The sequence below is a fragment of the Muscardinus avellanarius genome (genome assembly GCF_963383645.1).
Source record: "Muscardinus avellanarius genome assembly, chromosome: 12".
Classification (NCBI taxonomy): Eukaryota; Metazoa; Chordata; class Mammalia; order Rodentia; family Gliridae; genus Muscardinus; species Muscardinus avellanarius.
In genome coordinates, this window is record NC_137798.1 from 44,710,728 (window position 1) to 44,726,934 (window position 16,207).

The window sequence follows — 16,207 nt, forward strand, 5'->3', positions numbered from 1 at the left end:
CTTACGTATTATCTGGAAGCCTGACACTGCAGATTGGGAACGGGGTGTTTGTCCCTCAAGTTAAGCCTACACACCTGTAGGAAAATGTAGCTACCAAGTGATTTTTTAAAAATCCTCATGTTTAAGAAGAGAGTAGGGTACCTTCTGTCTTGGCAGGTGTGTCTACAACCTAAACAACGGGCTTCAACTTCATTTGGAATTCCTGGTTGCTCCTGTTAGCATGGAGAAGCTCGGCGTTGACAGAATTCTTCTTTTGGTTATTTCTCTGACAGTGTGTCTGGAGGGTACAAAACTGCTGGCAGCCATGAAGAAATGTGGTGACTTGGAATGTGAAAGTAAGTTTGCTTTCCTTCTTCTCCTCTTAAGCTGAGGCTCTAAAATCACATAAAATGTTATTGCACACAGGTATGATAAAAATGAACGCTGATATCATTGAGAAATATTCAAATTGTAAAGTATAGCTGGGTGTAAAATAGAAATTCTGGAAGATAAAATTTTATGATAGTATTTAATATAATTATATAAAGCATAAAGATCAGATTGATAGGGCAGTATATCAGTTGCAGTGATTTAATCCATACCTCAAAAACAAATTAATCTTAAGATAAATATAATTGGTTTATATAGAAACAGATATCAGGCCATTTAATAGTTTTTTTTTATTTACAAAGATTTTACTTTTTAATTTCTATTTCACAATCAGGATTTTCTGATTCTTGTGAATTTTCTAAAAGAAATTTATTATTTCAAACCATCATAATATATCCTGTCTAAAATTTATCAAATGTTAATAATTTCTGTGCTTATTTTTAAAAAGTACTAAAATCAATGTTATAGTATAAAATAATTTTATACCATTGATTCTATTAAACCTCTTATTTACTTTGATGGGAAATTAATTTTCATTTTATTGTTTAAAACCAGTTTTTGTTTTTAGCATTATGGCACAAAATAATTGCGTATATGTAAATTATTTATAATTTGCAACATATACTTTTTTTGTGTGGTAGTAGGGGTGGAACCCAGGGGCATTCTACCTCCAAGCTACACTCCCAATCCTATTTTTTATTTATTTATTTTTTTACTTATTTTTTCAGTACTTGGGGTGGAACACAGGGGCATTCTACCTCCAAACTACACCCCCAGCCCTATTTTTCAGTCTTTTTTTGAAACAGGGTCTCACTGAGCTGCAAAGGGCCTCACTAGCTAAGGCTGTCCGCAAACCGCCATCCTCCTGTCTCAGCCTCCTGAATGCTAGGATTACAAATGTGTGCCACCACGCCTGGCTTGTTACAACATATACATTTAAAAAATGCAAATTATTAGGCAGGGCATGGTGGCTCACGCTTGTAATCCCTGTGCTTGGGAGGCAGAGACAGGAAGATCAGGCAGGTTCGAAGTCAGCCTCGCTGGCTTAAGAGACCCTGTTTCCAAATAAAAATAATATAAAAAATAGGTCTGGTAGTGTAGCCCAGAGGTAGAAGGGTTTCCAGGAACCCCAGTACCACCAAAAAAAAAAAAAAAAAAAGCAAGTTATTAGTACAAATAAATAAATAAATAAATAAATAAAAAATAGGGCTGGGAGTGTAGCTTGGAGGTAGAATGCCCCTGGGTTCCACCTGTAGTACCACACAAAAAAGTATATGTTGCAAATTATAAATAATTTACATATACGCAATTACTTTGTGCCATAATGCTAAAAACAAAAACTGGTTTTAAACAATAAAATGAAAATTAATTTCCCATCAAAGTAAATAAGAGGTTTAATAGAATCAATGGTATAAAATTATTTTATATCATAACATTGATTTTAGTACTTTTTAAAAATGTATAAATAACTTTTTTGGGGGTACTGGAAATTGAACCCAGGGGCATTCTACCTCTGAGCTACACCACCAACATTATTTTCTATTCTTTACTTTGAAACAGGGTCTCACTAAATTGCAGAAGTTCTCACTAAGTAGCTGAGGATAGTCATGAACATGTGATCCTCCTGTCTCAGCCTCCTAAGTACTAGGATTATAGCACCATCACGCCCAGCTAAATAACTTTTTTTTTTTCTGTTTATCATACACAAAAATTGAACCTGGGGCATTCTACCTCTGAGCTACACCTCTAGCATTATTTTATTTTTTATTTGGAAACAAGGTCTTGCTAAGTTGCTGAGAGTCTTGCTATGTTGCTGAAGCTGGCTTTGAACCTTCAATTCTCCTGTCTCAGCCTCCCAAGTTACTGGGATTTTAGGTGGGTGTGCCACCACGCCCAGCTTGTAAATAACATTTTATGAGTAAATATTTTTCTCAAACTTTTGGATATGTAACTTAACATGCAGAGAAGTGTATTAGATGCTGTTTTATAATAATAATACTTCTGTTTTCCAATTACATTATAACTATATTTTAGTATCCTTATTCTCCGACAGAATATGAAAAGAGAACATATCAATTCATAATAATTATTAAGGTTATTTTAATTTTAATTGCATGACTTACAGTATTTTTAAATTTGATATGTGTTAAGATTATTATAATAGTTAATATGATATGAATGTTTCTTTGTGTTGAAGAGCTGAATCTAGTATAAGGGGCTATGAGTCATTCATAGTTATTGAGGGCCTGCTCTGTGCTGGGTATGGGGTATGTGTGGGTCCTATAGATTTAAAAGGAATAAAATGAAGTGTAAGATAAGTTTCTTGACCTCCAGGAATATTCATTCTACTTAATGATGACAAGACAGATTAGTCTGAAGTAGTAGAGTAAGGCTGATAGAAAAGACTGAAGTCTAGACAAAGGGTAGAGTAGGCTGGAATCATTAGGAAATGTCTTGAGGAGGGAGTAGGATTTGAGGTACGCCTGAAGAGTCATGAAGGTGTACCTAAGCTGAGGAAGGAGCAGAACTAGAACCTCAGAATAAGGTGATGCTGCAGTGGAAAAGACCTCATGTGTATCTGGCTCAGGCAGACCTGTGCCACCAACTCCTAAACCGTAGCTGAAGGATCCTTTGTTAGACTGAGATGAGGTTATTTACTTTATAGATGTATTTTGAAAATTTTTTTTTTTTTTTTTTTTTGGTACTGGGGATAGAACTCAGAGGCATTTTACCTCTGAGCAACACCCCCAATCCTATTTTTTTTTATTCTTTATTTTGAAACAGGGTCTCACTGAGTTGCAAAGGGCCTCACTAACTAGCTGAGGCTGGCCGCGAACCTCGATCCTCCTGTTTCAGCCTCCCAAATGCTGGGATTAGAAGCGTGCGCCACCACGCCTGGCTCTGTTTTGAAGATTTAACTAAATAGAAATATGAAAGTACTTAACATAATGCCTAGAAATATAGTAGGCACCAGAAAGAAAATTAATTATCTTTTCTTTTCCTGAAGAGTAGAGAATAATAATGGTAGGTGGTGGCACATGCTTGTAATCCCAGCATTTGGGAGGCTGAGACAGGAGGATCTTGGTTCGAAAATAGCCTCAACTACTTAGTGAGGCCCTTTGCAACTCAGTGAGACTCTGTTACAAAATAAAGAATAAAAATTAGGGGTGGAGGTGTAGCTCAGAGGTAGAATGCCCCTGGGTTCCATCCCTAGTACTACACACACACACACACACACACACACACACACACACACACACACACAAAATAATCACACACAAAATAATAATGGTATATTCCAGGGGCAATAGATTTTTGAATTTGGCTTTAGCCCTAAGTCTGTGTAAAGGAACAGTAGGAGGTCCTTTTCTTAATTTCTTTTTCATGGTACTGTGAATGGAACCCAGGGGCATTCTACCTCTTAGCTGCACAGTCCCAGCCCTATTTTATTTTTATTTTGAAACAGAGTCTTGCTAGATTTCTGTGAGTCTCACTACTTGCTGAGGCTGTACTCCTGTCTCAGCTTTTCAAGACTGGGATTACAGGTGTGTGCCACCACACCCGGTATAGAAGTTTCTTTTAAATAGGGAAGAGGGACTAGGTTATGAATATTCTTGAGTACCAAGCTCAAAAACCTGGGCTTGATTTTGTGTGTGGTGGGAAGTTTATGTAGATTTTTAAGATGTAATGATGATTTCTTTAAATGATGTAAAGAAATTAGCATTTGGAAATAGAATGGCTTAAAGGAGAGTAAAATAGAAGGAGAAATAACATTTTAATTTAAGATGTGTGTTTTTCTTTACATGTTTACATAGCATTAATAAACAGAGTCGTAGCCATAAGAGATTATACAGGACCTGACTGCCTGTTCCTGAACTTCACTAAGGGAGAAGAAATATCTGTGTATGTTAAACTTGCAGGAGAAAGAGAAGATTTGTGGGCAGGAAGTGTAAGTATCTAGTTTTAAGAATTGAATGCGGAATGAACAAAGATAATTGTTTTTCATCTTAAAAGGAATACTAAGAATTTCAAAGCATTGTATAAATATTAAAAACCCTTAACATAATTAAACAAACAAAAGTAGTCAAATTCAGTAGTGATTCCAAAATTTCTGTAGAAGAGGCTCCTGGGAAGACAATCTGGTTGAGATGAAGGGCTAAAGGAATGACTTAAAATTATTTTTTTATGTAGCATGCATGATTTTAAAACTTAGATGTTACATTTATTTGAAGAGATTGTAAGGGTGCTGGTGTTGATTATGGGCCAACTGTTGGTGCTACCAATGGTCAAGTCTGGGAAAAAACTGGTCAAGTTTGGGAGAGATATTTTAGTTTATCAGATTCAAAGGCCTGTCTTTCTGTACAAATAAAGGGCTGTGTTCTTATTGATGAGCTCATCAGAAAGGTTGGTCAGCCCTAGGGAAGTGAGATATGTGAACTTCTCATGGAAAACAAAATAGCAACCAGGAGACCTTTTCATTTGGCCCAAGGTCCTAGATGTTCACTGAAATTCCTAAAAGTTGGAACCATCTCTAGGAATATATAACAAGAAAATTATGATTAATGCTTTCAGCTGAAAAGGGTTTTTATCACTGTATCATTATGCTCTACAATGAAAATAAGTAATAAGTGGTTTTACTCGCAAGCTGAAGAATCATGAACAACCTGCCACATATGTCATTTCCATGTTGTGTGCGCATCAGGTTTCTCCCTGGTGTGGCCCCTGTGGTTACTATTTGAAGAAACAGATTCTATTTAAAATCCTGCTTTTCCCTTAGAGGACATAAGACTGAATAGACTATCACTGACCAGGATTGTTTTCCTGGCTTCTGCGGCTCCCAAGATTCCTTACTACTTAGGGCCCTTCACTTGTCTGTAATCCCAGTATGTGGCAGACTGAGGCAGAAAGGTCCTAGGTTTGCAGCCAGCCTCAGCAACTTAGCAAGGCCCTCAGGAACTTAGTGAGACCCTGTTTCAAACTAAAAATTAAAATAGGTCTAGAGTGTAGTTCAGAGGTGGAATTCCCCTGTGTTCAAACCCCAGTATCCCTCACCCCAAAATGCCAGTCTATGTCAGTCTTCTAAGAGGCAAACAAATCGTTATTTTTTGGGGGGGGAGGAGTATACTGGAAGTTGAATTCAGAGGCCTTCTATCTCTGAGCTATTTCCCAAGGCCTATATATTTTTTTTGAAACAGGATCTCACTAAGTTGCTTAGAGAACTTACTAATTTTCATAGGCTGGCCTCAAGCTTGTGATCCTCCTGCCTCATCCTCCCAAGTACTGGAATTACAGGCGTTTGTCATCATACCTGACTAAATATTTCCTTCATGTTTGCTAAACATGAGAATAATAATTGTGCACAAAACAAGTGTTTAATCTGTGGAGCTAGTGTTAAATTTGAAGTATCTTTAGTTTGGTCATTCAATTGTGTGTGTGTGTGTGTGTGTGTGTGTGTGTGTGTGTGTGTGTATGTGTCCTGAGGATTGAACCCAGGGTGTTCTACCTTGGAGTTACACCCTTGCCCTTTTTATTTTATACCTGGCTGGATTCAGGGTTTATTTATGCAGATAACTGTTTAAGAAAACATACTGTGGACCCACAGGCTGTTTCCAAATAGTTCTAACAATTAAAGAGTGAGGAGACTCATAATTGAGATGTAACAGTGCTGTATCACAGGACCAAAAGAAATAACTTCTTTAAACTTTAACAGAAATAAGAAATGGGCTGTGAGTGGTCCTGAGACACTTTCACTGGGGGGACATTGAGCACGTGCTTGGACTGGGTTAAGAGAATCCCTGTTACCAGGTTAACCCCAGTAAAGCTGAATGGAACCAAATTTTCTTTCGAGGATTTGTGGTCCTTTACTGTTTCCATGGAGCCATCTTGTGGCTTTTCAGAGTTTAAACTTCTGATTGGAGCGTCACATCTTGAACACGCTAAATATTCCACAGCTCTGTCTGCCTTGATTATTGTTGCCATTACTTTGCCTTTTGTTTTTGTTTATTTGTTTATTTATTTATTTATTTATTTTGTGGGGCTGGGGATGGAACCCAGAGGCTTTCTACCTTCGGGCTATACTCCCAGACCTATTTTCTATTTTATTTGGAAACAAGGTCTCACTAAATTGCTGAGAGCCTCACTAAGTAGCTGAGGCTGGCTTCGAACCTGTGCGATCCTCCTGTCTCAGCCTCCCAAGCGTGGGGATTATAAACGTGTGCCCCCCCCCCAGCTCTATTGGCATAAATCTGAGGAGGACTAAGAAAGACGGTCATTAGAGAACAGAAAGAAGCTGGGTGTGGTGGAGCACGCTTGTAATCCTTGGCTCTCATCTAAGTGAAATAACAAAACACTAACTATCATCAATTGCCATCTAAAAAAAAAATGAGTGAAGCCGAGCATGGTAGTGCACACCTGTAATTTCAGTGCTTGGGAAGCTGAGACAGGAGAATGAGGGCTTCAGGCCAGTCTCAGCAACTTAGTGAGAAGTCTCAGCTTTGGAGGCTGAGACCAGAGGAACACAGGTTTGCGGCCAGCCACAACTTAGTGAGAACCTGTTTCAAAATAAAAACTAAAATAGGGTTGGGGGTGTAACTCAGAGGTAGAATGCCCCTGGGTTCGATCTACAGTACCACAAAAAAAAAAAAAAAAAAAAGAGGGGGGAGGGAGAGTTAGTGTATGGGACAAATTTTGTTTCAAACAGTGGCATTTCCAGTATGGCTCATTGTGCTCTTAATGTTCTTCTTTGAATGATAAAAGAGTGTGGTTTCACTCAGTGTGTGTGTGTGTGTGTGTGTGTGTGTGTGTGTGTGTGTGTGTGTGTATGGTACTGAAGGTGAAATCCAGGGCCATTTTATCTCAGAGCCACCCCCCAGTCCTTTTTCATTTTTATTTTTACTTTTTAAATTTTTAAAACAGGGTATCACCAGGTTGTTGATGTTCTCACTAAGTTGCTGAGACTAGTCTGAACCCCGCCCCCGATCTCCTTGTCTCACCCTTCCAGGCACTGAAATTACAAGTGTGCACCACCATGCCTGGCTTCACTCACTTTTTTTTAGATGGCAATTGATGATAGTCAATTAGTGTTTTGTTATTTGACTTAGATGAAAGCCAAGGACATAGGGCAGAGTTAGACTGACTAGGTACTATTGCTTTGATCACTCTTCCTTGATAATCTTTGTTCTTCATTTTTGATAGAAAGAAAAGGACTTTGGTTTTTTCCCCAGAGATGCAGTCCAGGTTGAAGAGGTGTTCATATCTGAAGAAGTTGAAATACCAACTAAAGTGAGTAAATCATCCTCAGCTATTAATTGGATTTAAAATTTCTTGGCTAAAACAGTTTTTATTCGTAAAAGCATCCATTGGTTGTGTACCTCATAAGTGAATGCATAAAATGCTTGGTCAGAGAATTTACTCTAGAAATGGTCTCAGGATGTGAGTAAAATTAGTTAGGATAATGTGGCGGTTCAAGCCTATAATCCCATTACCTGGGAGGCTGAGATAAGAGGATCTCAGCGTTGAGGCCAGCTTCAGCAGCTTAATGAGCCCCTCAGCAGCTTGGCGAGACCCTGTTTCAAAATAAAAAATAAATTCAAGCATAGTGGTGCATACCTGTAATATTAGTATTTGGGAGGCTGAGATAAGAGGATCACAGGTTCAAAGCCAGCATTATCAATTTAGCACAATCCTGTTTCCAATCAAAAATAAATAAGTTAAGTAGGGCTGGCGTGAAGTTCAAAGGTAGAAAACCCTGGGTTGAATCTGCAGCGCCATTAAATAAGTAAGTAAGTAAATAAATAAGTTGGTGTAGCTTGGAGGTAAATACTGTCGATTCAATCCTCAGTACCCACCCCCCAAAATTAGGTAAGACAAAATTGATGATAGTTAAAGATTTTGCTTCTCTAACAATTGACATGCAATAAAGTGCAGTGGTTAAAAGCACATATGTAGCTGGGCGAGATGGCACATACCTGTCATCCCAGTACATCCCAGTACTTGGAAGGCTGAGAAAAGAGGATCACAGACCAGCTTTAGTAATTTAGGGAGATTTTTGGGAATCTAGTAAGAGTATGTTTCAAGATAAAGCAAAACTAAAAAAGGCCTGGGAAAGCCAGGCGTGACAGTGCACACTTGTAATCCCAGCATTTGGGAGGCTAAGACAGGAGGATAACGGTTCGCAGACAGCCACAGCTACTACTTAGTGAGGCCCTGTGGAACCCTGTTTCAAAGTAAAGAATAAAAAATAAGCCGGGGGGTGTAGCTCAGAGGTAGAATGACCCTGGGTTTCATCCCTGGTACTACAAAAAAAAAAAAAAAAAAAAAAAAAAAAAAAGGCCTGGGAGCATATCTCAGAGGTAGAATGCCTCTGGGTGCAATCCCCTGTAACACACACACACACACACACACACACACACACACACACACACACATGCAAATGCATGATGCTTTTTAATTTTCGTACTGGGGATTGAACCCAGGGGCATTCTATGTCTGAGCTACAACCCCAGATCTTTCTGTTTTAAGACAGAGTCTTACAAAATTGCTGCATGCTGGTCTCCGACCTGTGATTCTCCTGTGTCGGCCACAACAATGTGTATTCTAGACATGAACTAAATTTAAAATCTGACTCAGCCTAGCCATTTACTAGCTATATGTTTCTATACGGCCAATTTCTTCATCTGTAACATGAGAGTGAAGAGTGTAATATATCACGCTGCCTTAAACTGATTTGTCAATATGTAAAGTAGTGCATTGGATATAATTACAAATACTATTGTCCTGCTACGGCCAAAGTTTATTTTATTTTTATACTTTTATTGGTACAGTATAGTCTGAGGTCATATTGTAAATCATAGTGACAGTGATGTACGTGCACACAGTACTTAGTGGGCTTTCCCCAGCTCACTACCACCCCACCTTCCCCATACAGGATGTTGAATTGTACATTGATAATGTCACATATGTACAATGTTGATGAAAGTGATTCCTCTGCTGATCTCCCCCTCTCCCTCCTCCTTCCCTTAGACCATCTCCCTGGCTCCACTGGGGTTTCTCCTCCATTATTGAAGTCCCTTTGGTATCCTGATTACTTCCTAGTTTCCTCATGTGAGAGGAAACATATGACCCTTTCTGTGACTGTGATTATCCAGTCACTTTCTGTGACTGGATAATCTCACTTAACATAATGTTCCCCAGGTCCATATATTTTCCTGCAGATGACATAATTTTGTTCTTTATTGCTGAGTAGAATTGCACTGTGTGTATATATTATATGATTTTGTGATCCATTCATGTGCTGATGGACACCTAGGTTGGTTCCATAATTTAGTTATTGTGAATTATCCTGCTATGAACATGGATTTGCATATATTAGTATAATTCTCTGATTTGAGTCCCTTTGGAATATACCCAGGAATAGTAGAGCTGGAGGACCAAAGTTCATTTCTACCACACTCCCAGGATCTTAAATTTGTACAATTTTTTTGTGGCATTGGGGATGAAACCCAGGGGCTTTCTACCTCTGAACTATACCCCCAGCCCTATTTTTTATTTTTTTATTTTTTTATTTTGAAACAGGGTCTCACTGAGTTGCAAAGGGCCTCACTAAGTAGCTGAGGCTGGCTGTGAACCTTGATCTGTCTCAGCCTCCCAAATGCTGGGATTACAAGAATGTGACACCACGCCTGGCTTTTACAACCTTTTTTTTTTTTTTTTTTTTTTTTTTTTTCTGGTGGTACTGGGGTTCCTGGAAACCTTTCTACCTCTGGGCTACACTCCCAGACCCATTTTATTTATTTTTTTAAATTTGGAAACAGGGTCTCTTAAGCCAGGGAGGCTAGCTCCGAACCAGCCCGATCCTCCTGTCTCCGCCTCCCAAGCACCGGAATTACAAGTATGCGCCACCACGCCTGGCTTGAACAACCTTTTTTGATGTTGGAGTTTTTCATGAGCTTAATAATGTTGAGCTTGCCGGGTGTGGTGGCGCACACTTGTAATCCCAGCGCTTGGGAGGCTGAGACAAGAGGATCGCACAGGTTCGAAGCCAGCCTCAGCTCCTTAGTGACATGGCTCTAGGCAACTTAGTGAGACCCTGTTTCCAAATAAAATATAAAATAGGTCTGGGAGTCTAGTCTGGAGGTAGAAAAGCCCCTGGGTTCCACCGCCAGTACCACAAAAAATTAATTAATAATGTTGGGTTTGATAGTAAGAAAGGGAATGAGAAAGTTACTATTTGACTTGATTAGCACATTTAACTTAGTTGGCAGGTTAAGCCAATTTTCCACAAATAAGTCAGTGTAAGGTGATCCTATCTAATTAATGTCTATTGTCTGACTCTTTCCCAACACAAACTCTGGGATTAACTGTCCATTTACTGTATAATAACTGGTCCTGTCAGTTCTACCTCTAAAATGTATTTGGAGAATATTATCTTCCTTCTCTCTGTCTCTCTCTCTCTCTCTCTTTTTTCATACTGGGGATTGAACTCAGGGATATTCTATCTCTGAGATACACTCCCAGCCCTATTTTATTCCATACTTTGAAACAGGATCTTACAGCTAGGCCTGGTGGTGCACGCTTGTAATCCCAGCATGTGGTAGGCTGAGACAGTAGGATGGAAGTTAGAAGTTCTAGGACAGTCTCAGCTACTTAGCAACACAGTGAGACCCTACTTCAAAATAAAGACTAAAAGCCATATGTGGTGGTACACCACACAATTCTAATCCCAGCATTTGGGAGGCTGTGATGGGACAGCCTCAGCTACTACTTAGGTCCTTTGCAACTCAGTGAGACCCTGTTTCAAAATAAAGAATAAAAAATAGGGCTGGGGGGTAGCTTAGAGGTAGAGTGTCCCTGGGTTCCATCTCCAGTGCTGCAAAAAATAAAATAAAATAAAATAAAATAAAATAAAATAAAATAGGGCTGAGGGTGTAGCTTGGAGGTGTAGAACCTTTGGATTCCATCATCAGTTTAAAAAAAAGGAAACAGGATCTAAGTTACTAAGTTGCTAAGGTGGGCCTCAAACCTGTGATTCTTCTGTTTCAGCCTCCTATGTACTGGGATTACAGTACTTATGTTGTCTTTTCTTTATTTCTACTCTCACCATATGTCTACCCCAAGGTATTATCCTCTCTCTCTCTCTCTCTCTCTCTCTCTCTCTCTCTCTTTCTCTCTCCACCTCCCTCTGTTCCTTCCTCCCTCTCACCAAGGTCTTCTACCACTGAGTTACAAGCCAAGCCCATATCCATCTTTTAGGCTTTAGTTTGAGTCAGGATCTTGCCAAATTGCTGAGCTGGCTCTAAACTTGGGATTCTCCTGCTTCCTGAAGTTTCTGGGATTGCAGAAGTGCAATTCTCTCTCTCTCTCTCTCTCTCTCTCTCTCTCTCTCTCTCTCTCTCTTTCTCTCTCTCTCTCTCCCTCTCTCTCTCTCTCTTGGTGGTACTGGGGGTGGAGTCCAGGGGCTTTTCTATACTCTCAGATCTATTTTATATTTTATTTGGAAACAGGGTCTCACTAAGTTGCTGAGAGCCTAAGTATCTGAGGCTGGCTTTGAACCTGTGCGATCCTCATGTCTCAGCCTCCCAAGCGCTGGGATTGCAAGCATGCACTTCAACACTCTTCTCAATGTCCTCCTTGCCTCTACCTCTGTTCTCTTCCAATCCATTCTGCAGCAGCAGTGGATCTTATAAAAGCCTAAACAAAAAGGAGACGATACCATTCCTCAAGGTCTCTCATGGCTGTACATTGAACCTGAACAAAACTCAGATTCCTTACCCTGGCCTCGAAGGCACAAATGATCTCCCCCTGCCCCTTGCTCACCCTGCCTGGTGCCGGCCTTTCCTCATTCACTACTCTCCTGGCCAAACTGGCTTTAGGGTTGTTCATAGAATTTACGAGCCCAGGGACCCAAACTGGCTTTTTCTTTTTCTTTTGTGTCATTGGAGGATTGAACATGGGTTTGTGGTTATGTTATAACATAATCACTGTCGTGTTATGTTATAACATAATCACTGTCATGTTATGTTATAACAGAATACTAGAGATTAGGCAATTTATAAATGAAAGGAATTTCTCACAGTTCTAAAAGCTACAAAGTCCAAAAAGCTGGGTATGGTGGCACATACTTGTAATCCCAGTACTTGGGAGGTTGAGACAATAGGATTGCAGGTTCAAAAACAGCCTTAGCAACTTAGACCCTCTGCGAACTAGTGAGACACTGTTTCAAAATAAAAAATAAAATAGGGATGGGGGCGTGTAGTTCAGATGTAGAACGCTTCTGGATTCAATTCTCAGTACCACAAGAAAAAAAGAAAGATTGGGAGGCTGAGACAGAAGGATCACGGTTCATGGACAGCCTCAGCTATTACTTAGTGAGGCCTTTTGCAACTCAGTGAGACCCTGTTCATAATAAAAAATAAAAAGAGGGCCGGGTATGATGGTGCATGCTTTTCATCCAGTACTTGGGAGGCTGAGACAGGAGGATCACACAAATACTTACTTAGTGAGGCTCTCAGCAACTTAGTGAGATCCTATTTTATTTAGGATCTCATGTTTTATTTATATTTTATTTCTAAATAAAATATAAAATAGGTTTGGGAGTGTAGCCTGGAGGTAGAAAGCCCCTGGGTTCCATCCCCAGTACAAAAATACATACATACATACATATATACATACATAGATACATACATACAAATACATAAATAAATAATAAAAAAAATAGGGCTGGGAAGACAGGCATGATGGCACATGCTTGTAATTCCAACATTTGGGAGGCTGAGACAGGAGGACTGTGGTTTGAGGCCATTTGCAACTCAGTGAGACCCTGTTTCAAAATAAATAGTTAAAAATTGGGATGGGGGTATAGCTCTGAAAAAATAAAAATAGGGCTGTGAGTATAGCTTAGAGGTAGAATGCCCCTGGGTTCCATCCCTGATACTGTAATAATAATAATAATAATAATAATAATAATAATAATGAGAGAGAGAGAGACAAAGGGGGGGGGAGAGTGAGCAAAAGCTAGGAAGTCCCATATCAGGATCCCAGCACCTGGTGAGGGTCTTGCTGCATCATCCCATGGTGGAAGATGAGAGGGGGAGAGAGAGCAAGAGGAGGCTGAGCTCATTTTGAATACGGAAGACAAATTCTAGGATAATGAATTCATTCCACAATAATACCATTAATCTATTCACTCTGCCCTCATGACCTAATTACTTTTCAGGAGCTCCATCTCCTAACACTATTGCATTAAAGATTACATTTCTAATATGTGTTTTTGGGGACCACATTCAAACCCAAGCACCCTACCTCAAATCATCACACATCTGCACGTGTCCACTCTGCATACTCTGAGGAGGCGCAAGGTTTTGTAACTATGCATGCCTTTTCACTAGAGCTGGTTTGCAAAATTTATTTAAAGCCTTGGTTCTCTCTGCTTTTCAACTACTTACTAACAAGTAAACCGTATAACGTTAAAGTTTTTTCATTTGGTAAGTTATGATACAAGAGTTTGAGATTAGGAGATCTGATTTTAGTTTTTACTCTATTGAGCTTGTTGTACGGTCATGGGAAAATCATAATCATCCAGTTTAAATGGTTCAGGGAGGAACAAGGAGCTCTGGTACTTTTATGCCAACCATATTTTTGCTTTCTTTTAGGAATCTGACTTTCTTTGTCTTCTTGGAGCAAGCTACATATTTGCAAGCGAAGACAGTGAATTATACAATGATAATGGTGAAAATATATACCCAGATGAAGAAGATAAAGAACAAACATATAGCGTGTATGAAAGTGATTTCCAGATAGAATCCAAATTTTATGCAACTTCTGAAAGTCCTTTGTTTGAAGGCCAATTTCCAGCATCGGAGGCTCCTGATGACATCAGAAGTGTCAGTGAATCAGAGGACCGGGAGGAAGCAGAAGCTAGAAGTGTGGAGCAGAATCAGATGCCAGAGGCAGATCATGTCTCACCACCCTCGCCTGTGCCTGAAGTCCAAGGATGGTTTGGATTCGGGAATGAACAAGCTGAAGAGAAAGCTTTTGAATCAGCTGTTGAACCTGAACCAAAAAGCTCATTTCGAAGCAGAAAAATAGCAGTGGAAGATGAGAATTACCTACAGGAATTAAATAATGATGAGCCCCAAACAGAATATAAGCAAGGACCTGAATCAGAATTTGATTCAGTGCCAGAGGAACAGTCTGAACTAGCATTGGAGTCAGAGCACATTCTCGAACCTCAGGCCACTGGCTGGTTTGGTGGTGGATTTACAAGTTACTTAGGTTCAGGGGAGGAGGATACAAAGCTTGAATTATTACCCAAAGAAGGCGATCCACCACTACAGGATGTTCCCAATTCTATATCATCTAATGAAGAAGCCATAGTTCCATGTACAGAAATATTGACAGAAAAAGAAGATGCAATAACTAATGAGAGCTCAATTCTCGATCCAGGCTGGTTCGATTTTGGTTTTGGTATGCTAGGCTTTGCATATGCCAGTGAAGATAAAATTACATCAGATGATAGAAAAACTGAAGAAGATGTTGAGGTAGATAAACAAGAGCTTCCTCCAGCAGGCGAAGTTGACTCTGATAATGAAAAGGAAATAAAACTGATAGAAATTATGGAAACAGAAAATCTGATAGACAAGGAAAGAATCTTAGAGAAAACAGATGATTCTGATACTGTAACATATTTGGCCAAGTTACTGTACAATTTTGATAACCCTTGGAGCTTCCAGGACAGTCCAAAAGAAGCAGAATTGTCATTTCCTGAACAGATACCGGATCAAAATAATAGAGTTGAAAATTATGAAAGAGAGGAACTTTCAGTTGAGTATTATCTTGCAGATAATACGAAAGAACTTATCATGTTCAAAAACAGACACAGTCAGTCAGGTTGGTATGATAATATAATATAATTTAGTTGTTGACCTAATTTTTTTGGTACTGGAGACTGAACCCATAGGCATTCTACCTCCAGGCAACACTCCCAGCCCAAGTTTATTTCTTATTTGGAAATAGGGTCTCACTAGGTTACTGAGAGCCTTGCTAAGTTGCTGAGACTGGGTTTGAACCTGTGTTCTTCCTGTCTCAGCCTCCCAAGTACTGTGATTACAAGCATACGTCACCAAGCCTGCCCGATCTAATTTATTTTTATAAGTACAAAGGGGATTCTTACTCATTTATTACTCATTTATATTTACTGTTTGGACTTTCCCAGTACAATCATATTTGAATGGTTTTTTTTTAGAAACCTAAGCCAAGGGAAACTTCAGTAGTTCAAAGTAGTCTTGATTTTTTACCTTCTCCTCTTCCTCCTCTTCTTCCTTCTCCTTTTTTTTTTTTTGTTACTAGGGATTGAACCCATTGAACATTCTACCTATGGGCTATACCTATACATTTATGTATTTATATATGTGTATATATATATACATATATATATACAGATATATATATATCTGTATGTATTTGTACTGGGGATTGAACCCATAGTCATTCTATATCTGCGCTACACTCTCAGCTCTATTTCCTTTTTTTGAAACAAAATCTCACTAAGTTGTAGAGGGCCTTGCCAAGTTGCTAGGCTGGCCGCAAACCTGTGACCCTCTTATCTCAGCTTCCCCAAGTACTAGGATTAGAGGCTTATAACCACCATGCCTGAATTCTTGATTCTTAAATTATATTTTATACTAAGTGTGTCTTTATGCTTTGTTTTGTTTTCCCTAAGAAGTACCACGATAACAAGGGTTTTCTTTAAATGTACAAAGTAAGGCCAGGTGTGGTGGCACACACTTGTAATCCAGCATTTGGGAGGCAGAGACTGGAGGATCACAGTTTGTGGACAGCC

The 16,207-nt window shown here is 39.3% G+C and overlaps 1 protein-coding gene across 1 annotated transcript in view; it reads left to right on the forward strand.

Moving 5' to 3' along the window:
* Positions 1 to 220: 220 nt before the first annotated feature.
* MIA2 (MIA SH3 domain ER export factor 2) overlaps positions 221 to 16,207 on the forward strand; it is a gene marked incomplete at both ends in the record, with an annotated part of 118,508 nt that continues 102,521 nt past the window's right edge. Inside the window, 4 exons of the mRNA XM_080708204.1 lie at positions 221 to 335; positions 4,185 to 4,318; positions 7,564 to 7,650; positions 14,019 to 15,255. Coding sequence (XP_080564330.1) covers positions 221 to 335; positions 4,185 to 4,318; positions 7,564 to 7,650; positions 14,019 to 15,255 — 1,573 coding nt within the window. The remainder of the gene's footprint in view (positions 336 to 4,184; positions 4,319 to 7,563; positions 7,651 to 14,018; positions 15,256 to 16,207) is intronic.